The sequence below is a fragment of the Triturus cristatus genome, chromosome 11 (assembly GCF_964204655.1).
Source record: "Triturus cristatus chromosome 11, aTriCri1.1, whole genome shotgun sequence".
Taxonomy (NCBI): domain Eukaryota; kingdom Metazoa; phylum Chordata; class Amphibia; order Caudata; family Salamandridae; genus Triturus; species Triturus cristatus.
Genome location: NC_140594.1, coordinates 280,717,202 through 280,739,691, shown reverse-complemented (window position 1 = coordinate 280,739,691; position 22,490 = coordinate 280,717,202). Strand labels below are relative to the sequence as shown.

Sequence of the window (22,490 nt, the reverse complement as noted above, 5' to 3'; positions counted from 1 at the left end):
CATACTGTCAACTTCTCTACCAAACTGCAGACCTCAGGCAATGCCCCCCTCAACTCTGGGAGACTGGCTGGCATGCATACACCAGCGCGGGTAACACAGCAGCTCTTCGATTACTCTGTGTGGCATTCCCTTCCTTGCTCAAGAAGAACTTGCAATTGGAACAAAGCACCGTGGTGGATTTTTCAGACAGGAAATGTGGCTTCACGGTGTCAGGTGGTCATGCTCATAGGATGAATGTAATGGACAAAAATGTCCCCTGTATGGCAAATGGGTGTGTACCCCTGCCATGAGAGCCCAACGGCTTCTGAGACAGTACGCTTACTTTTTTAATTTGGTCCTTGTGTCACGCTAATCTAGCATGCACATAGAGGCTCAGGCCTGTCCCTCGTTAATACTGCTGCTCTTCTTTGAAACAACTTTCTTGTGAAGAGAATATCCATCTTCCAATAAATACTCAGTCTTTCACCACAGTTCATTCAACAGGCTATTTCTCAGCAGTAGTCTGTCCAAACGGACCTTCTGCACTTCCAATACTTCCCACCCCACTATCCTCATAATAAATAATTTCTCAACATTTCATGGTGCATACTATTAAAATGCTTTCAGGAAGAATATATTACAAATAAAAAAAATAAAAAATCATTGATGTACGAGCACAGTCATCATACAATGCTACAGGCAAACTAATATACCAACGGTAAATATTGGTATTCTATCAGCATAGTCAATTTCCAATTACACTTTTTCAAAATAGGATCTCTTCTGATGCACTATAGAATCAGCTCCTGCGACACTGTGAAAAGCAGTGTTGATAACAGCCTCATTGTCTAAAACCTCATTGTCAACTAATGGTTTTAAATAGCTGGCCATTTATCTGGGCTCTATCCAATTTGGGTAAAGCAATGACCAGTTTCCAGTCACATCCTACTATATACAATGCTCCACTGTATTATATAAATTCAGTAAGAACATAAATGCATGCATACATAAAGCAGCCGGATGGACTGAATCAAACTAGACCCTCATCTGTAGGGGTTGGTCAACTGCAAAGAGGTATTTCCACTGGAGTGAAATGTCTTTGCCATGTAAAACAGTGGTTTGCTGATATACACAATGGCTTCCAAACATGCTCATAGCCTTCTTCCTTTTAGTAACTCCAATCTCATTGGCATTAACCTTTACAAGTCTGCATCTTATTAGTCTGTGGGATACAGTCTTTGCCAGGATTTTGACTTTATATCCAGTGGTGAAAAGGACAAGTATGTCCCACATTGCACGTTAGTCTGTATCACTTAAGTTTGGCCGCAATAGTTTATTGCTCCTTGATCTGCATTACTAAAGTATGACCACAATAGTTGCCTCACTCAAGTCCTCAGGCAGTTCTTGTACTTTTTTAATTCTCATTCTTCAGTCTTAATAATCTATTTTGTAACTGACCTCTCACAACCATAAGGAATTCTTCAGGCAATCCATTTAAGATCTGGTCTTGAGTGTTTTTCACATATTTAGGTCAAGCAATTGCATCATAACTGCAGCATGGAGGTTTCTAGACACCATGCTTGACAATGCCCAAAGTACAATCAATTATCTCCCTCCAAAACTTATGCAAGGCCTCCTACAATCGCGAATGGTCATGAGGTCAGGCTACATTGTGATTCCCATCCAGATGAGTTGTCGCTCTTGTGTTTAACTAGCAAGTATATGCACAAGTCTGTTTACTAAGGAGAATAATTATGCTGTTGTTAGATATACAGAAGTGTGCAGGTTATATTCAGGGACAGATGTGGAATTAACAATATGCAACTTTATCTTTCAATTCAGCCCACAAACATATTTCAAAAACTATTTTATTTCCATATAACAAATACAAGAAATAAAGGAGTACAAAAATATACATTTCTCGCTGTGTGAACTCAAGTAATCTCTGCTGTTCCTGCGAAAAACCAAACAGATAAATAGTTTGGAAGGCATAACAGCTGAAACAGCTTGACGTGGTCTCTGCCTTATTTCTTGGATGCAGTGGTCACCTTATTTCCAATACACCAGAAAACATGTTACACAAACTTAACGTAGCCACCCACTAAGACACAGCACATGAAACACAATAAGCACTGCATCTAGCTTGGTTCAAATTTACTAAGTGCTATATCCCAACATAGGGAACCAGCAGGAGTGCTTTATGGAGTGTTGCCATTTCAGTCGAAGAGGGTTTGTCTTCCTCATGTGTCCTTGCTGTGCTACTCTGTCAAAACAGTCAATTGTAGTGCTAGAAAAAAGGCCTCTTCTCACCCAGCTGGCTCTTTCCATCATCACCAACGAGCACAAGTTAAATACTCAACAGCTTATATTTCATTGAGGTATCCTTGCCTACTACTCTAGCTGACGAAAGATCTTTGATGCTTAGATGAAAATCAGCGTGTCAGTTCTGGAAATTCCATTAACCCTGTTAGACACAGTAATACTGTAAGAACTGTCAGTTGTGGCTCTGTATATACCTGCGGATTCCATTGGCACAGGTCTGAAACACCCATCCTCAAAATCAAACACTCTTTTGCCACCAACAAAAACAAAACTTCAAATTCAATGATCCAATAAAACCAGTTATCCTCTTGGGGATTATACACATTACATCGACAACCTGCAACTAGTCACTGACTGCAAACCCTAGTTCTTAAGAAACTCTAAACAGCGCCTTTCATGAATCACCTACTCTATAATGCAACTACAACTAACTGTAGTTTATCCCGCCTTACCAAATGAACAAAATGTCACATTTCTTCAAAGAACCACAGAAGGAAAAAAAAACTAAGCCCATGTGAGATTCTGTAACAGCCGTGCTGTGAGACTGTAAACTCAGCTCCTCATCTCTATCAAGCACACAAGACATGCAGATTCTGCAAACCAATCACAGACTGTAATACTGTAATCGAAGGTTTTCCATCTCAACCAGTCCGTATCTGACCATCATAGACCTATTAAAAGTGGTCACATGTAGTAAATAAAAATTCCCTCCTTCAACCATGCCTACTACACATTCTCATTCAGAGTCACCAATCAAGTAAACTATCCTCTTCCGGAGAGGTTTCAAATATACTTTCTTACCTACCACTGTACTTCCTAACGCAGTCACAGACTGTAAACTAAGCACTCATAAGTCAGAGACTGTAATCTAAAGTCTATCCTCCTGCCAACAACAAACAAACTAAATCTTCAACCTTGACCCAGTTCAGGACCCCAAATATAGTGGAAGAACAATCCAACAATCTACACTCTCCCCTTCTTAACTATCACTGACTAGTTTATGCAGCCTGAGTGTAATCGAAGCTCCATCTTGCAAAGTTTGGATCAAAAGGCACAGTGTGATTGCATAGTGAATCAGGTGGACCAAAAAGGCCCACTGCTGTCCGTCTTCCAAGGCAACAGCTTGGGCATCAACAAGAACTATTCCATTGGATACGGTGCCAGGACCTCTGATTTGCAAGTCCTTCTGGCAAACCTCTTGGAAAAGAAAAAGCTGAAATTCCCTCAGAAAATATTTACAATCTTCTTGCTGATGAAATGCAAGTTCACACTGGTCGTTACGTTGCTCTTTTCCACTTTGCAGAGGTAAGTGTGGTCTGTGACTGCGCCTGGCAAATGTCTGTCCATTCACAGTCGCTGAGAGGCAGTACTGCTGGCTGTGTTACCTTCCACTCTCCTGCCGCTTCTGCAGCACCTGTATGACTTTACTGATGTCCTCTTCAGGAACCTAAAAAACAAAAGACAATTCCTTTGTGATTTTTGAGAAGGACTACTCGGAGGTCTGTAGCTGCCATCCCTCATCTGCACACTAGCACTACTGGTGCACTGTCAAAGTCCTGAGAGGATAGGTTTCTAGCTCTGGAAATTTTCCTCCCCACTATAGGTGTCAGTTATGAGAAACTTGGAGGAGGTGGGGGGGGCAGAATAAGCCACATTCACAATACGTTGCTCATGGGAAAAACAAACTGAGAAGCACCTAGTATTTGGTCAATAGTAAAATAATTCTAGTGATAGGGAGTGAAGGGGCTGATAAGGGATCTCCATAGCAGGGAGAGTATAGGCAGAGTAAAGGGACATTGGTTGTAAATGCTTGTGTTGCAAGAAGAAACCCCTGTGGTAAAGAGGACACAGATAGCCTAAAAGGATGTCTGTAACAAAAGGACCCTAGACAGTGAAAGAAGACAGTAAAGATACAAGTAGTCAAGCTCCCTTTCTAGTGGTTAATAAACTTGCAGGAATTACCCATTATGATTTTTTTCTCCTTGAATGATTGGCGCTCGCCGACACAATTCGGCATGCATTAACTGTGGGTTCCCTCACTAGCCCCGAGAAGCATCCAGGGACATGCATTTCCTATTGTCATGAAATCTGTCAGTCATGGGAAACAATGGGAAGGGGGCGGGTCTGTATTTTTAAATCTACATTTATCCCATCTCTTATTGCACTGTGCAACCTAGGCTAAAACTGAATGGATCAGCTTACCGGTGCCACTTTTTTGTTGCTGCTCAAGCACAAGATTAAGAAGAAATGGGCAGAGTAAATGGGCAAATCTACAAAAAGGAGAGTTTGTCTTTATGAATATTTACTGCTCCAGTGGGGGTTCCACGTGCTTTATCTGATCCATTGCAAATGGTCCTCATCTTACCCTACCAATGTGAGAGGATCTCCTTGGAAGGCAGAGTATGAGGAGGGTGAGGGACCACAATGGAAAAAGAGGACACAGGCAAAGTAAGAGAACGGTCCATGGCACAGACAGTGGCATCACCATGGATAAAATACAGGCAGCTTCAGAGGAACAGCGTAGCAAAGGGTACCAGATGTCACAACTGGATCCCCATTGTGAACGGCATTGATGATGAAAGAGGATTCCATTGGTAAAGAGAACATGGGCAGCTGAAAAATGACCCCAATGAAAAAGAATATCTAGGGGGTGTAAGGAAATGTGCACTGAAAACAGAGGGGGTGCAAGAAGATCCATGCAGTGATGAGTACCAGGGCAGCATAATGGAATCTCTGATGTAAGCAGCACAGACTAAATAAGAGGCGTATAACAGCACTGAGGGTACAGGCAGCAAAAGATTGCTCCGGTGTGTAAAACCGCCCAAAAAAGAACATAACCCCCACCCCCACACGTATACCCACAAAGGTCAAAGTAAAAAGAAGGGGGTCTCTATGGTAGTCAGAAGAGTCATCAAAATGTTTTCGAGTACAGATAGTGCACAGAGGTAGAGATGATATCTGTGGTACACAAGATACAGCCAGTTCAAAGTGTCATTCCATGGTACACAAGCAAAGTAGAGCATGGTACAAGGGAGAGGCAGCTGAAGGCCCATCCCTCTTAGCAACGAGTAAAAACAGATGATGAAGAGAGCCCGCACACAGCTAGGTACACAGACTGCACAGGGGATATTCCATTGGTTAACACAGAACATCAAAAGGAAACGCAAGAGCGTGCACATGACATAATTAGTACAAAGGAAGTCAGTTCAGTTCAAAAGCTTTATTCGGTTTGTAATAACAACCATATAAGCAACAAAAAAGAAAAACATTATACATTATAACAGCCTCTACATCATTCGCAAAGTAAAATACATAGTAAAATACCTACAGATTTTGCAGAAAGTGACATGTGCTAACATTGTACATTATGTGCAAATTACGCTATAAAGTGTCACATGCCAACTATATTCCTATTTTAGCTACTATTCTGTAAAAATTAACCGCTATATTCAATGCACCACTTCATATTATGTACAAACTTAAGGAATGATGTATTTCCTAGCAGTAATACTTTTTAAAATGTACAATGCCACATAAAAACAAACATCCGGGCTTTCCAGGGTGGAAACTAGCCTCATAGCATTTTTAGTGGACCGAATATTATATTTAAAAAAAAAGGGGTTTCAAATAAAATTTCCTTAGTGAGAGATAAAATTTACAAAACATTAAAAAGTGGCAACAACTTTGCTTAGACATGTTATCGCAAGGGCACACGGAGCTAGTACTTTTTTTCATAATCGGGAAAGCCACAAGGTGATGAACAATCCCTAGCCTTAAGCGTGTCAGAACAAAACGATGGGTGGATTTCGTTACTTCAGTCAGATATGCCTGACAACCAGCTTTAAGGTTTAGTTGTTGGTAGTATATCAAAGTGGGTTGTTTCCCAGTTAGTCTCTCTCATACCACCTTTTTATAATCTAAAAAGGTTTCTTTAATCTCCCTTTTTGAAATTAAAGCCACATACTCTGGTTCTGTGTAGATATTACAATTGTACAAAAGTCTGTACCAATAATGGATAAAACTCAACCAGGGGATACGAGAACAATAATCCAACTTCAGGCAATCTTTAATAATACATTGTGTAAATAATGTTTCCTCTTTCGACCAAATAGAGCGCCATAATAGAAGGGGACGTAAGGCGGCTAAATCTGAAATTTAGTTAAGTCCCACTTCCTGATGTATCAAATCTATAGAAGCTGAAGGAGGAACACTCAGCAAGTGTTTGAGAAAAATGTTTTCATCTTGCTGTAATGACTTCTCAGAATGGTGCCCCAAGATGCCTGCGCCGTAAAGAGCAGAAGATACACACCTGGCATTATAAATAGCAACCATATCTTTAATTCTTCTGGCTCCCACTTTGGTTGAAAATCTGAAAATACTATTGGTATTTCTACTCATTTTATGTCGTATGTTATCATATTCGCGTAGCCATTTCCCATCTCCTGCAAAGGTTACGCCGAGGTAACAGAAAGATTTAACCGAGTACATTTTTGTGCCCTCCAAAAAAAAGGCCTTACTTGGTTTAGATGTTTTTTTCCCACGTCATTACAAATGTCTTAGATTTGTTAATTAAAAGTTTTCTGCCCTTGATAAAAGATATAAAAAGAAGTCAAAAACACCCTTTAATTTTGAAGATACAAGTCAAGAGCACTGACAGCCAAGAGGAAAGCATCAACCTAAGAACACAGGAAGGTCAGAGGATCCGGAGCAGGTAAATTAGGACCCGAGTGCAGACAGCACTAGGAGTCAGTTGTACGCTGCGGCTCATAAGGGAGCGGGAAAAGCATCAGCAACCAAAGGATATCTTTCCAAACGGCTGCAGATTGCTATAGTGCGGCTGAAATGAGGAGTCACAGAAGCACAGTGAGGGTGAACTCAGGGATGTCTTGGTACGTATGTGTGTTTGCGACACACAGCGTGAGCCTAGATACAAAGGGATGGACCACAATAGCAGAAAGGAGTTTTACAGGTAACACTGGGACAGCAGAAGAACACAAACTGATACAGTAAAGTTACGGCCCCTTCTGTTCATAACACATAGATGTATGCTGGAAAAAACGACAGTTAAATGTTTAGGAAACAAAAACAAAACACATCTGAAGCTCCTCCAGGTTTAGTTAGCTGAGGAAACCATTACTCACACTCTTAGTCTCCCCCAAGGGGACATACTAAGTAATGGAACTGACCAAGCCAACCTGCCCGAGCACGTAAACAAAAGCCTCCACATGCAACTACCGAGGTCTGCTCAATACTGTAAGTTGGAAGGAGGCACCTGTGGCAAAGGTGAACTATGCCTCTACCATGGTTTCCTGTGGTGTTTGGTCTGCGCAAAGAAGGGTGTATTTTTGCCCCACAACTGTCACCTGCCCCTGAAGTAGACTTTAGTGTCTGCGCGCGGAGGATTCCGGAGCGGCGTGAAGCTTATGCGAGTGTATCCTTCCGCGCAGGCTGGACTCCCTGGTGCAATCTCTTGTAGGCACTTGTGGAGCGAAGGACGACTGACTGCAGAAGTGCGAATGGTACCAGCAGCACCGGCGCTTTAAACTGCATTCAGAAGAAATGTTCGGAACTGCAAAGAGGCGGCAAGGGTAACGGCTGACTCGGGGGCATTTTTACTGCAGTCAGTATGAGGTACGAAGAGGGCCAGTCACCATGGAAAATGAATCTTAGATACGCAGAGTTTGCTTAGCTAAGAATCGGGCGCTACCTGTCCGGGTTTGAACAAAAATTAGGGTTTCAACATCTACGTTTGCACTTTATTTATCCTGTGAAAAATCTGCATTTTATCCGTGACCTGCTCCCTCACCGCATCTTTGAAGTTTATGAAACAACTAGACACGGAGACCAGAATTGCCATACAATATCCCAAGTTGAAATGTTTCTAAAACGGTGGATGGGTTCGGACACAAAAATAACACTCGTGATGGGGGTTAGACATCACGTGATGCTGACAAACTCTGGGTAGCATCTACCACAGTAAACTGTGCTGACAACACATAAATGAAGATCAAAGAATATATCGTACGTAACAGAACCCGAGCAGCTATAATCGAAGATCCGAAAGGAACCAGGTACAGATGAATAAGGACTCGAGATTCTTACTTGCCAAGATCTTCAGAAGTCAGCTGGAAGGGCTCACCACACTAGGGGGGGTCAACAATAGCAACCCGGTGCTCCCCGAGCAGCCATCATTTACAAAAACCCTAAGAACAAGAACTCGATCAATGTCCAAAAAGCAACAAGAAAAGTAGGTGAAATACAGAAAAAAAGTGAATCAACTTTCTTGGCTTTACATTAACCAATGGAAGAGCAGGATAGGCGTTTAGAGGTGTTTGCTTCTAATGAATGTAATGGGCTACAGTAAAAGAAAACAAATGAGAACAGGGCACTTTAACAAATCCATGGGCATCAATGGAGTTTGTGCCACTATCAGGTATCGACTCAGGAGAACAGCCACTAAATCACCGCGTGGCTCACAGCGTTGAAGGAGCTAGATCAACGCAGCAATGTGCTTTGGACAGCATAGATAGAAAAAATATTCATACAAAAAAGAGATATAGTGCCCTGCTAGAAGAGAGACACTCAAACTGCAGTAAGTACTTGCTGGTGGGTGAGGTGTGTTTGTACTGTGCTTGATTAGACCTCAGCCTTGCATGAAAGCTGTACCTTTAGCAGCCAATCACCAATGGTCGACAGCCTCAGCGTCTCTGTAGAAACTCCATGTCTGTAGGCAAAGCTGAAACAGGATAGGCTCCGATAGCAGGGGACAATATGGTGGCCCTGTGACGGAGGCAAGTATGGAGTGGCGCAAAACCACATTATGCGTTGATGGCACATGCTATAAATGCATGACCAGTGACATTAGATCCTTTCAGATGAAGCTCACAGCAGCAGGCAGATGCACAGTGGAAGTGGATACACAGTCATAGGACAACCACACCTATAAACTGACTAGATCACACACGTTTAGGGCAGACACCATAGCACTGTATAAAATGCCTATTAGACCTAAATTTCTATGTGTTTTTATCTCGCTCCCATGGACAAGCAGGGGCTAGGATTTTGAGATGTTATGGACTGAAAAAAAAAACGTAAATGCAAATGACCCAACCAGGCCAACTGTTAAATGGAGTTTAGCTGTCTCGGACCTATACAAATAATTCATGATAGCAAAGCTACAATATTTCATACCGGCTAGACGCTGAAGATTGTAACCTACAGCTCAAAATAAAATGCTTCATTGAGCCCAGGTAGGGAAGGGCACTAAATTCACATTTGCTGACAAAGCTAAAGTGGATCCCATGGCAGAAGCTGGGCTTGAAACCCCAGGACAGCTGGGAGAGAGGAAGCTCTGCCTGCAGCCCTGCTGCTAAACCGAAGTCACGGCATAAGATGGGTTAAAGGAGATATTCGAATTCTGATCTCTTTGTCCTTAAAGTCCTGAGTTAAGCGGTTTCCCTTGAACGCCTTTGACGGTGTACCATACTGTCTCCCTGAGAGACCCACGCGGATATGCAGAAACAGGAGAATGGTAATGCACTATTCTGAATAGATGGTCAGTGGGTCTGGGGCAAAACCTGATAAATAGACAAAGGGGTCAGGCTGTGCATTTGTACCCATAAGGTGCCTTTAAATGCGCAGATCCCTTACAGGGTTTGACCCCTGAAACAAAGAATATAAACACAGAGTACATACCCTCCAGAATTCCTCACGGTTCACATAGGGATACACGCTATCTACAGGTCTGGACGTGTCCAGCAGCAATATTGCTTTGGGAAACAGTAAGGGAATAAAGGAAAAGGTGACTTGCCTGGAACAACGTTTTTACGACTTGAGGCTAGATTGGAATACTTGCATTATTCTGGCATGTGATGGGTGGGTTGAGACAATTCTACATTTTCATCTTTTATGGATATGTCTGAATCCTGACTACAGCAATGGTGATTACGTCGTGGGGCTTCGTGGGCTTATGGTCAATGTCATAATGTAATCTAGATTCTCAACCTACTGTCGATGCCCTAAAACGTTGGTTTACATACGTTTCGGAGCACGGCCACTAGGTGGTGGTATAACACTGACTGCGAATCTACCGTACTTTCGTTCTGCAAAATTAAGTTAGTGACAAAGAATGTGAAAGTTAATAGGTTTTTAACAATTTTCGAAATCTACTCGCTAAATTCTCCCCTGGCAAAGAAGATGAACTGTGGCAGTCGGAAGAAGTTAGCTGAGGTGAATGAAAAGCAGCTCTATTCGTGACTAAAGGATACGTCAAAACAATAAAATAATAAACAAAAAATATTTTCGTAGACCTGGGGTGTGTATTATGTGAACAGATGCAAAATGGAATACTCCAAGTCCACTTCTGACCACCTTTCGGAATGGGGAGGAGGGTATTCATTAAAGTATTCAAGGTGTTCATGTCTTAGCAACCTTCGCGAAGGTGTATGGACAACATTGCAACTTCACATCAACCCATTTTACAACATTCTGGATATAAAACATCTGCTTTAAGCCACAGTTAAAAAAACACCCATCTCACATTTCTATTGCTTATGTTAGCGGTTTTAGGAGGTGCTGCTGCATAACAGCTCTATATGGGGACGGTGCGAATCAAGCTCTCTGCTGAGCTATTAACCACTATGACGTGGCAACCGGTGACTTCCAGGCCAGAGCGACAGCGCTCTCAGAGACAGCGGTGCATGAAGGGAGGGAGCACAGCTTCTGCAGGGAAGGGGAGAGGAGACACAGAGAGTGCTGGTTGGTTTGGGGGGTGGCAGGAGGCCATGTATTTCTTTTTTAATTTTTTTATTTGGGACAGGGAGGTGAGGCCATCTTAATTATTGCTCCCCCACTACTCCTGTGCCCATGGGTAGCTGTTCAAAGCAGAGACAGATTATTTTGGAGGCCATAGAGAACATACCGTTGTAGATTGGTAAAAAGCAGTGACATCTTAAGAATTGTGGGGGGGCACCCTAGGCAAGACATTTTGGGGGCCCTGGTCCAGAACTATTTTTAATTTTATTTATCCGAAATCATGGTTGTATTACGTCAAACAACGCGTAACCATATGTTAAATGTTCAGTAAAAGGGTCACACAAAAACAGTTAAAATATGTCTTGCGAGGGCACCCTCCCCTTGCCCCAAAATCCTTAAGAGGGCACTGGACAGAGACACACCTTGTCTGAGGTAGGGGTAGGCAGAGAACAGGGAGATATTGTAAGTTAGGGAAATGGAGAATAAATGCAAAGTTCTGTTTCCCAGGGGACCCCTAGGGGGGTGGGGGCCCTGGGCAATTGCCCTCGTTGCCCATAACTTAAAATGTCTCTGGTGAAGAGTGAATTAAGGGGGATGTTTTTCACCTCGCGGTCCTGAGGAAAGTCAAATCAAGTTTTGCTCTTGTTGTCGATTTGATGTCACTTATAACCCATCAGTGAAAAACATCTCCATAATTCACTGTTACTCATCTATAATTCTATAAGTAAATGCAAGTGAGTGATCAAAAGCATGCGTAGGAAACTCCATCCCCTTTCTGTCAATGTGGCAAGTTGTAGACAATGCCTTGTGTGGGGGCCTCTTGCCCCCACGGTAAGCCCCACCAGCAGGGACAGGAGAGAGTGGTGTACATGGGAAGAACATCAGGTGACTTCATCAGACTGCATGCCAGACATGGGCAGGGGCAACAAGGTTAAATCTTATAGTTCACTTGACACCCTCAAGACATGGCGGTCGCCACTGGGAAGTTAGTTAGGATTGTTATTCCGAAGACCAGGAGTTTTTTTGTTTCGCTAATAACTTTGGCGCCGTTTGATGAGTCGTCATGAACCTTTCCAAAACAAAAGAAAAAATAAATTTACCTCGGCTCCTTCCTGGAAAGCTTCAGGGTGATCCATCAAGCAGGGGCCTACAAAAAAAGGGGGGTCCAAAAAGCACATTTTCCCGTGCATTTTCCATAGACTTCTTTAGGCAGCCCTACCACAAATATTGCTGAATGGAATTACACCAAATTTGGCAGCAAGCTGAAGCTTGGCCCACAGATTAAGCTTTTTGTGATTTGGTGTTCATCCGTTCAGAAGTTTGAGATATTAAGGTTTACAAATATTTGTATATCTGGATGGTCGGGTTAGAGGGATTCTTGCGAGAGTCCTTAACCCCAGTTTGAATAGGGATGGATGGTCAGGGAACCGCAGAAAGGCTGATATAGCAGAAAGGTAACCCCATAAGGTGCCCAGAGCAGAGCCCTGCTGGACAAGGGAAAGAGAAGGACCTGCGAGATGGGGGGCAGAAACAGGATCAATCTGTTTCTCAGCACACCCTGCTACAAACTTGCCCCAACGGTAGGCGTATACCATTTTGGTGGAGGTACGCCTGGCTGCCAAGATAACATTGCAGACTTTGGGCAGAAGGTCAAAAGCTGTCATCTGTCCGATTGAAAGAAGATATACAACACTGGTGCAATCTTCCCATCTCCCTGCTGGGAAGAGCGGCTCTCTTAAAAAACTGACGTCTTCGCCTTCTTTTTTTATACATTTTACAGAATACACCCTTTCCGGTATCTGATAACTATTTTAGAGCTATACAAGGCGAGGTCAGAAGCCTTCTATGGGATGGGGGACCCCTAAAATCGCCCTAAATAAATTAACCCTGGATTGGTTCGATGACTGAATTGCCCTCCCAGATATCCAAACATAATACCAACCTATGACAGAACCAGCCTACCAAATTGAACGGTTGGTTTTACAGCCGGGGGTCATTTACGAGCATTATATACCAAACTGAAAGACTGAGCCCGGGAGGGACCCACTGCTCGAACGATTAATACACTTAATAAGCTGGGATAGAAAAGCAAGCTCACTCTTTCAACACCCTTGTGGGAGTCGGAGCTGCTTGGGGACATGGCTAAGAGACCAGGATTAAATCAATGGGACTTGCTGGGCATTTCAAGGGTGGGAGATATATATTCTGTAACAGGAATCAGACCATTTACAGAACTACAAAAGACATACTATCTAGCCCCCACCGAGGCATTCTGATATCTACAACTCCGACACGCACTACAAGCGAAAATACCCAAAGAGAGAACGCTGCCAGACTCATCACCTCTAGAAAATAGGCTACTTGAGGAACATATGGTCCAAAGGGCAATCTCACTAACATACAAGAAACTCGTTAACAACACCCCAGACATCTTAATACTGCTGCGAGAAAACTGGGAAGGAAAATGCTACTTACCAGTATGCATCTGTTCTTGGCATGTAGAGCTGGAGATGAACACACTGTGCATAGATCGCCATCTGGTGTTGGGCCTGGATGTTTGCACTTTGTTGTTGTCCTGGAAAGTCTTTGGAAGTCACGGGATAGGTGGCTCCTCCTTTGGATAATAGTGCGCATGGGCATCGACTCCATCATCAGATTGTTTTTTCGCCAAGAAGGGAAAAGATGGAGTTTTTTAAGAAATAGATGTCCATGTATGTTGTATCTAGATAAGATAATACTGGAACAGATAAAGGTAGCCGGCGGGGAGGTGGGTGGGCATGTGTGGATCTACAGCTCTACATGCCAAGAACAGATGCATACTGGTAAGTAGCATTTTCCTTTCGAGGCATATGAGCTGTAGATCACACACTGTGCGTAAATTGCATAGCAGTACTCCTCCTTAGCGGAAATCACCATTATCTGTTGCAGTAGTTCGAAATAGTGTCTCGAGTACAGCTTGGCCCACACTAGCTTGTTGTTTTGCCTGCACATCTACACAATAGTGTTTTGTGAATGTGTGCGGTTTAGACCATGTAGCTGCTTTGCAGATGTCATCTAGGGGAATGTTCCCTAAAAATGCCATTGAAGCCCCCATCTTTCAGGTAGAGTGGGCTTAAGGGGGGAATAGATAGTGTACGTTTTGCTTTGTGATAGCAAATTTGTATACATTTGACAATCCACCTTGCAATGCCAGATTTTGATATGGGATTGCCTTTATGTGGTGGTGAGAAGGATACAAAAAGTTGTTTTGTTTTACGAAAGAGTTTTGTTCCGTCTATATAGTAAAGGAGTGTTCTCTTTACGTCAAGTGTATGAAGAGCTCTTTCTGCTACTGTTTGTGGTTGCGAGAAGAATACTGGCAACTCAACAGATTGGTTCAGATGGAAGGGAGAAATAACTTTAGGAAGGAATTTGGGATTTGTTCTGAGAACCACTTTGTTATGATGGAGTTGTAAAAATGGTTCTTGAATGGTTAGTGCTGTAGCTCACTGACTCTTCTAAGAGATGCAATGGCCACAAGGAAAGCGACTTTCCATGTGAGGAATTGTAGTTCGCATTTATGCAGAGGTTCGAATGGAGGATCCATTAATCCTGTGAGGACGACATTTAGATTCCACACTGGGGAAGGAGGTACCCTGGGAGGAATTATTCTTTTGAGGCCTTCCATGAAAGTCTTAATGGCGGGCACCCTGAACAGTGACAGGTGCTGTCTATTATGTAGGTAAGCTGCAATGGCAGCGAGATGTAACCTAACTGATGTGTATGCTAGATTACATCTCTGAAGATGCAGTAGATAACATATGATGTGCTGAGTGGATGCATCTAGAGGGTGGTTGTTGTTATTGAGACAGTATATGACAAATCTTTTCCACTTGGCTGCATAGCAGGCTCTAGTGGTGGGGCACCTAGCTTCCTTGATAATGTTCATGCAATCAGGGGGAAGATTGAGATAACCAAACTCTAGGACTTCAGGAGCCAGATCGCCAGGTTGAGCTGTGCTGGATCTCTTCATGGTTCTGTGTTAAGAGCTGTGGGGAGAGGTGTAGTTTTTGGTGCAGGACTACTGATAGTTCCAGCAATGTTGTGTACCAGGGTTGTCTGGCCCACGTTGGAGCAACTAGGATCAGTGTGAGCTACTGTTGTTGCAGCTTGCGCACCACTAATGGAATGAGTGGGAGAGGAGGAAAAGCGTATGCAAATCTGCCTGACCAATTCATCCATATCGCATTGCCTTTGGACAATGGGTGTGGATATCTGGCCGCGAAGCTTGGGCATTTTTTGTTGTAATGTGTGGTGAAGAGATCTATCTCTGGCTGCCCCCACATTTGGAAGAACGGTTAGAGAACCTGTGGATGAAGTTCCCACTCGTGAGTCTGTTGCGTCTGTCGACTTAACAGACCTGCCATGTGATTTAGAATTCCTGGGAGATGTTGAGCTAACAGGAAAATGTTCTGAGGAATGGCCCATCTCCATATGCTCTGTGTTAACAGAGAGCTGGAGAGAGTGTGTCCACCCTTGTTTTTGTAAATAGTACATTGCTGGCATATTGTCCGTGCGGACTAAGACAGCAGCTTTGCCTATTATGTGTTGCTGGAATGATTTTAGTGCCAGAAAGATTGCTAGCAACTCCAAGTGGTTGATGTGGAGTAGCCTTTGCTGTGTGGTGTCTATGTGCTCTGTATGGTGTGATGAAGTAGATGAGCTCCCCAGCCGGTGAGCGATGCGTCTGCTGTTAGCACAGTCTGTGGAACCGGCTCTATGAACGGTCACCCTTTGAAAAGGTTTTGGGTGTTCCACCACTGCAGAGAGCGATGTGTGCGGCCGTCCACCAACACCAGATCTGCCAGCTGACCTTGAGCTTGGTTCCACTAACGTGCTAAGCATTCCTGTTAAGGGCGCATCCGGAGTCTTGCATGAGGTACTATGAATATGCAAGAGGCCATCATCCCTATTAGTTGCATGAACACTCGAGCTGGAAGTGAGTGTTGCGGTTGGAATCTTGCTACAAGAGCTTGCATGCTTACTATCCTGGCTGGACTGCGATATGCAAGGCTTTTTGAGGTGTCTATTGTAGCACCTAGATATTGTTGGATGTGGGATGGTTGGAGGTGAGACTTTGCGAGGTTTATGGTAAACCCCAAGTTGTGAAGTAGTTGTATTGTGGCGTGTGTGGGATTTACACACTGGATATGTGTCTTGGCGTTTATGAGCCATTCGGCCAAATATGGGAAGACGCGAATCTGTTGTCTTCTTAAGTGGGCTGCCACCACTGCCAGACATTTTGCGAAGACCTTGGGTGCTGTGGTGACTACGAACAGGCAGACCTTGAACTGGTAATGCTGGCCGTCTACCACAAACCAAAGGTATTTCCTGTGAGCAGGGTGAATGGGAATGTGGAAGTAGGCGTCCTTGAGATCTAATGTGGCAAGGAAGTCGCCCTGTTTGAGTAACGGAAGGACCTGCGGAAGAGTGACCATATGGAAATGGTCTGATTGTATGTAGAGGTTTAATGGTCTGAGGTCCAAGATGGGTCTCAGGGTTCCATCCTTCTTTGGAATGAGGAAATACAGGGAGTAAACCCTTGTGTTTTGGTGATGAAGGGGAAATGGTTCTATGGCATGTTTTTGTAGGAGGGAAAGTACCTCCTGTTTTAGAAGCGTTAAGTGTTCTGCCGACCTTGTCTGGGTGGAATGTGTGGGGAAGTTGAAGTGAGCTCCAGGCAATAACGGTATTGGATGATTTGTCTCACCCACCTGTCTGTGATAATGTTGTTCCAGACAGGTAGGAACTGTAGCAATCTTCCCCTGACCGGAGTAGAGAGGTCTGGGGGGAGTGGAGGGAAGTCATTGTTTAGGGGTGGAGGCGGTACGAGTGTTGGTAGTTTGGCCTCTACCCTTATTGTTACTGCCCCTGTAGCCTCCTCTGTAATAGCCTCTTGTAGATGACGTCTGTGTTGGACTCTTGTACGAAGTGGAGGGGTTTTCGGTGGAAAAACCTCTAGAGGCGCCTCTGTAAGAGAAGCGACGAAAAGAACTTCTGGGAGCTTGCGATTGCAAGGCTCCCATTGATTTGGCAGTGTCGGTGTCCTTTTTCATCTTTTCTAAAGATGAATCTACATTGGGTCCAAAAAGGTGTTCTTGATCAAAGGGTTGGTTTAATATAGTGGTTTGGACCTCTGGCTTGAAGCCGGAAATGCGTAGCCATGCATGTCTGCGTAAAAGGACGCTGATGTTAATAGCCCAGGATGCTCTGTCTGCAGCATCAAGAGCACAACGAATGAGGTATTTGTTATGACCTTGCCTTCCTAGATGAGATCATTAGCTTGTGTCTTGTATTGATCTGGAAGGTGTTGTAGTTAGTAGGGTCTCTAGCTTGTCATAGTGTGCCCTATCATATATTGCGAGCAAAGCCTGTGTGTTGGCAATCCTCCACATGTTAGCTGCTTGGGACGCTGTTCTTTCACCCGACGTGTCCAGCAGTTTTGATTCTTTATCAGGAGGTGGGTCATCTCTGTGGTTTGCGAATTGGCCCTTTTCCTGGCGTTGGAGACCACTAAGGAATGTAAGGGTATTTGCCCTTTAATATAAACAGGGTCAGATGGGGCAGCTTTGTACTTTTTTTCTACCCTGGGGTTAATGACTCTGGCCCTTACAGGATCCTTAAACACTTCAGGAGCATGTTGGATTACCCCTTTTAACATGGGGAGAATGGCACTGGACCTTTGGGATGGTTCGAAAGTGTCCATGAGGAAATCTACCTCTAAAGGGTCTGTATGTAGGTTTACCCCGTGATATTCTGCTGCCCTGTGTATAAGTTGAGTGAACCCTTTAGTGTCCTCAGGAGGGGATGGCCTAGATGGGTAGATGTCGTCCTGAGGTGTGTCTGGGACATCTGGTGTGTCATAATCCTCCCATGGATCTTTTGGGGCACCAGGAGGACTGGGTTCCCCTAAAGGGTGATCATCCCCCATGTCGTCAGAGGTGTCATCATCATCTGGAGGTGGAGAAGATGGTGAGGGAGGTGAATATGGGATAGGAGAGTGGTGTGTTGGGGGAGGAGGAAAAGGAATCCTTAAGGGAGAAGTAGCAATGTCTCTCTTTTCCAAAGGAAGTGGAGCTGGTACAGGTTTGTCCATTTTCCGTTTCTTTGAAGGTCTAAGTATGAGTTGACCTGTTTTAGGGCCTTTTTGAAGTGTTTTTTGGGTCGGATCCGGTCGAAAAAGCTCCTCCATTGACGCGTGTTCTTTCGGTGCCGACTTTTTGGGGTCCGATTGTGTGTGTGTCAGGGGTTTTGGAGTCGTTTTGTGCTCTTTAGGTCTGGAATCAGGAATTTTCTTAGATTCCGATAGTGGTTTTGGTACCAACTGTTTTTTCGGTTCCGGTGGTCTTTTTGGATCTGTAGGCCTGTGCTCCGAAGGCTGAGAACCCGAGGTTTTTGGAGCCGGGTGTTTGCTAGGTTCCAACTATTTTTTTGGAGCCGGGGCGTCCGTACCAGTGGATTTCAGCGCCGAAGGCGTCGATGCGGAGGTAGGCGTTGGCGCGGAGGAAGGCATTGGTTTCTTTTTCGGTGTGGGGATGGAGTATCGGCACAGACGGCAGGCTGGCTCGATCCCGAGTGGCCTGAAGGCTTTTGTTTTGGCTTCTTTGCCGAGCCCGAAGGCGGGGCGTGAGAAGTTTGGTCCCAGTGTGCACCTAGGCCCGAAGGTGAAGGTGTGACCGAAGCCTTTTTGGGAAGGGGGGGGTGGGGAGGGGTCGACGTCAGTACTTATGACCCACTGCCCCGGAGTGATGTCTTCGAGGTCGGAGTCGTCGGCTACGGAGGAGCTGACGGCGCTGTGTTGGATCTGCTCCTGCTCCGGTACATTGATGCCTTCCAGGAAGATGTCGTCGGGAATTGATGTCGATGATCGAGCCATTGTTCTTCGAGCTCGACGGTCCCGGATCGTCTTCTTGGAGCAGATAAGAGACACAAGCTGGACAGTCTTTGGCCTTGTGCTCAGGTGAAAGGCAGAGATTATACACCTCATGAAGATCTGCGTGTGGAAACTTGGATCCACATTTAGGATACTTTTTAAAGGGAGTCCTTTCCATGAGCCAAAGGCCCAATGGCACAGGTAGGCCCGAAGGCCTGCGTCGCATACCAGAATCGAAGATTTGAAGGTCTGGAGGGATGCGCGTCGAAGCGGAACGCGATCGAAACAATACCGAAGTATGGGTGAGGATTTCTCATCGAAAAGATGATCGGTAACGACACCAAACTGGAGCGCGATGAACACATCCGAGGCCGATGGTGGAAAAAAACAATCTGACGATGGAGTCGATGCCCATGTGCACTATTGCCCAAAGGAGGAGCCACCTATCCTGTGACTTCCAAAGACTTTCCAGGACAACAACAAAGTGCAAACATCCGGGCCCAACACCAGATGGCGATCTATGCACAGTGTGTGATCTACAGCTCATATGCCTCGAACAGAGATATAGCAGATATACAATGGCCCGAGGCCCTGGCTTCCCCTAGAGAAGTAGCTATTAGGTCCCACTACCGCCTACTATAACTTAATATACCACACAGGGCGTATGTCTCTTGCACCATCTTGGTAAAGATGGGGAGGCGACCGGACCCACTCCGACGTAGAGGGTGTGGGCAGGAGGGAACATTTTTTCACATAATATGGACCTGTCTGAAAATCCAATCCTATTGGGAGAGAATATTGCAAATTCTGAACAAAGTACATAGACTAAACTGCAATTATCGGCTAAATGGTGTTTGCTTAATGTATGGGTCTTGACGGATCTGGGTAGGGGAGAACGAATTGGTGTAACACTGGGTTTGATGATTTCAAAAAGAAATGTAGCGCAATTCTGGGGAGTGGCGGCGACACCATCCCTAAAGAACTGGGAAAGGGATATGGACTGGTGTAGGGTGGCAGTAAATACTATCTACATAAACAGAGGATGCCCCCAGAAGTGGGGGGGGAAGGTATACAGGGGATTCCTATGCAGTGCTCCAAGACCCCAGACAAGATATTCTATATCTGATGATGAGGAAGATGAGAGAAGGGTGCTCGAGGGGGAGGGTGGTATTGAAGCTAACAAGTACAAATGGGAATACAAATTAGAATTAGACCTGGTCGCAAGACAACAGTGATACAGAATGGTGTAAAATCAATTAATGTATGGTATAACTTGTTTTTCTAAATAAAGAGTTTTATAAAAAAAAAAAAGCATTCATCTGTCACCGATCAATCGCCAGGCAAGAAGGCGGAGCATTGACAGGTTCGGGTAGAGAACCGTCCTCTACTGCTGCGACAGAAGTTACTCCCAAAAGGTCAGCCTGATCCGAGAACTGATGGCTAGGCCAAACAGCTCGCGATACCAAACTTTCCAAGCCCAGTCTGGAGCCACAAGGATGACTTGGGCCCGGTCATTCCTGAACTTCTTGAGAAGTCTGGCCAGGAGTGGTATGGGCAGAAAGGTGTACAGGAGGTCTGAGCTCCACTCGAGATGAAAAGCATCTCCAAGCAAGAGTCGCCTTGGAAATTCCAGCGCCCAAAACTGCTTATACCCTCAGATATTACGTCACTCATGACATGTTCAATAACAGCATTGATAACATCACTGATTACATATGAAATTACATTTATGACAACACTGTGCATGGCGGCGGCAGGAGTTCTAGTTACTTCAGTTATTTCTCAAGCATCTGGTCCACTAGAAGGCCGAACAGATGCTCACCGTACGTAAAAAAAATACATTTAATAGGTGCTGTTGCACCTCCGTCCTCAACCCAGATACCCTGACCCAGCCGTATTTGTGAAGGAAGATGCTGGTATTAACGCCCCTCGTTACAGTATTCCTTGATCCCCTTCTGGGCTTAAGGGCATAGGCGTCAGAAGTTACAGCTCTTCCTCGGAAGGCAAACAGTCTCTTTGTAGGTATGTAACAGAGTCGTAGTGCGGGGGGATTGGCAAAACTCTTGCCTGTGTCCATGTGGATGAAGACCTTTTGTTTTTCATCCAGGACCAGCTTCTCGAAAATGAAACCTTCCGAGATATCAGTCTTGGCGTTAAGGGTAGTTTCGGTGTCAGCCTTAGGGTCAGTTTTGGACTAGGGAAGATTGTTGCCACAGCGACAAGAGTGCAGCTTTTCAGGGCCAAGCTTGAGGCACAGAATTGTGAGCTACGATGCTCTTTTGTGTTTGTAGGTGTCAACGTAACCTCTTGAGTCAGAGGTGTCCTGGCCGGCTCTGATAGAGGCTAGATGCCAGACTCGTGAGGATGGTGCCCTGCCTCATCCATTGGGCATCTGGGAGCTTAACACTGCTCTTCAGGCACCACTGGTGCATGCAGTGTGAATTTCGTCTTCAGGCCCAAGGCAGGTGTGTGCTGCACCTCGGACTTTTGATATCCTCCTCGATGTCGGCACTTTTAGAGCAACATACCTCTTGATCTTCCGATGCTTTGCATGAAAGGATGCCAGAGGAGATGGCCATCTCCTCTTGAATGCCCAGAAAGTCTTCAGCACCAAAAATGCCAGGCGACTCTGATAACAGTTGCTGTTTCAATTAGTGAAGTTCCCACCTTCTCTCCCTCCAGTGCTCGAGAGACTTCTTACTATGGAAGGTGAGACAAGTGTTGCAGGATGTCTCAATGTGCTAGGAGGCAAGGAAGAGGCTGCAGGACTTGTGGTTATAAGCCCAGGAGCATTTTACCTTACCCTAGGACAAAAGTGGAATGAAGTGTGTTTCATAACATTACTTAGGGGCTCTCAAGAATGCACCGAAGACAGAGTCAGGGAGAAATGGAGTCTCAAGGCCACGATGCATCAAGGTGCCAGAGCAATGGCTGTCAGTTCCAAAGACCCATCAATGAAAAAGGAAGCCTCCCTTGATGCAATAAGTTGTTTTCCAATGCAGGGCTGAGAAGGGAGCGGCTGGACTAAAAGCCGAACTGCAAATCTCTGAGACCCGGAGCACCTAAACACATCGATTTTAGGGCAGTGTTCCCAAACGTCAGAGCCCACTGCAAAGGTGGAAAAAACAATCGGAGGTTGAGCCAGTTTGCAAACAGGGGTGAAGTCACAATAGGTGTTCGGATTTTAATTTTCTAAAAGAAAAACAAGTTGCAAACATCCGGGACCAACACTAGCTGGCAGGAGTATGCAGAGCGTATATGTCTTGTGTATTACAGATGAGTGGACTGAAAGCCCAATATTAAGTATTCTATACCTGAACTTTAAGTAAAAGATGAGAAGTACTGAAATCGCACGACTGAGTCTGTGTTAAAGCATTACTCTGTTTTTCTGCAGGGAGATTACCATGCCCAATTGATAGCCTTTACAGTTTTAAAAGATTGGAAAGCAATTTGTTTACAAGTGGCAACTATTAAAAATTATTTTTAAATATGTCCGCTATCATGATACAAGTGAGACGCGCAA

At 44.6% G+C, this 22,490-nt stretch overlaps 1 protein-coding gene across 2 annotated transcripts in view; it reads right to left on the bottom strand.

Moving 5' to 3' along the window:
• Window positions 1-1,833: 1,833 nt before the first annotated feature.
• The window catches only part of CASTOR1 (cytosolic arginine sensor for mTORC1 subunit 1), a 163,761-nt gene continuing 143,104 nt past the window's right edge, over window positions 1,834-22,490 (bottom strand). For both annotated transcript variants that reach the window (XM_085633254.1, XM_085633255.1), the window contains one exon: window positions 1,834-3,748. In XM_085633254.1, coding sequence (XP_085489380.1) covers window positions 3,683-3,748 — 66 coding nt within the window. In that variant the 3' untranslated portion in view covers window positions 1,834-3,682. The remainder of the gene's footprint in view (window positions 3,749-22,490) is intronic.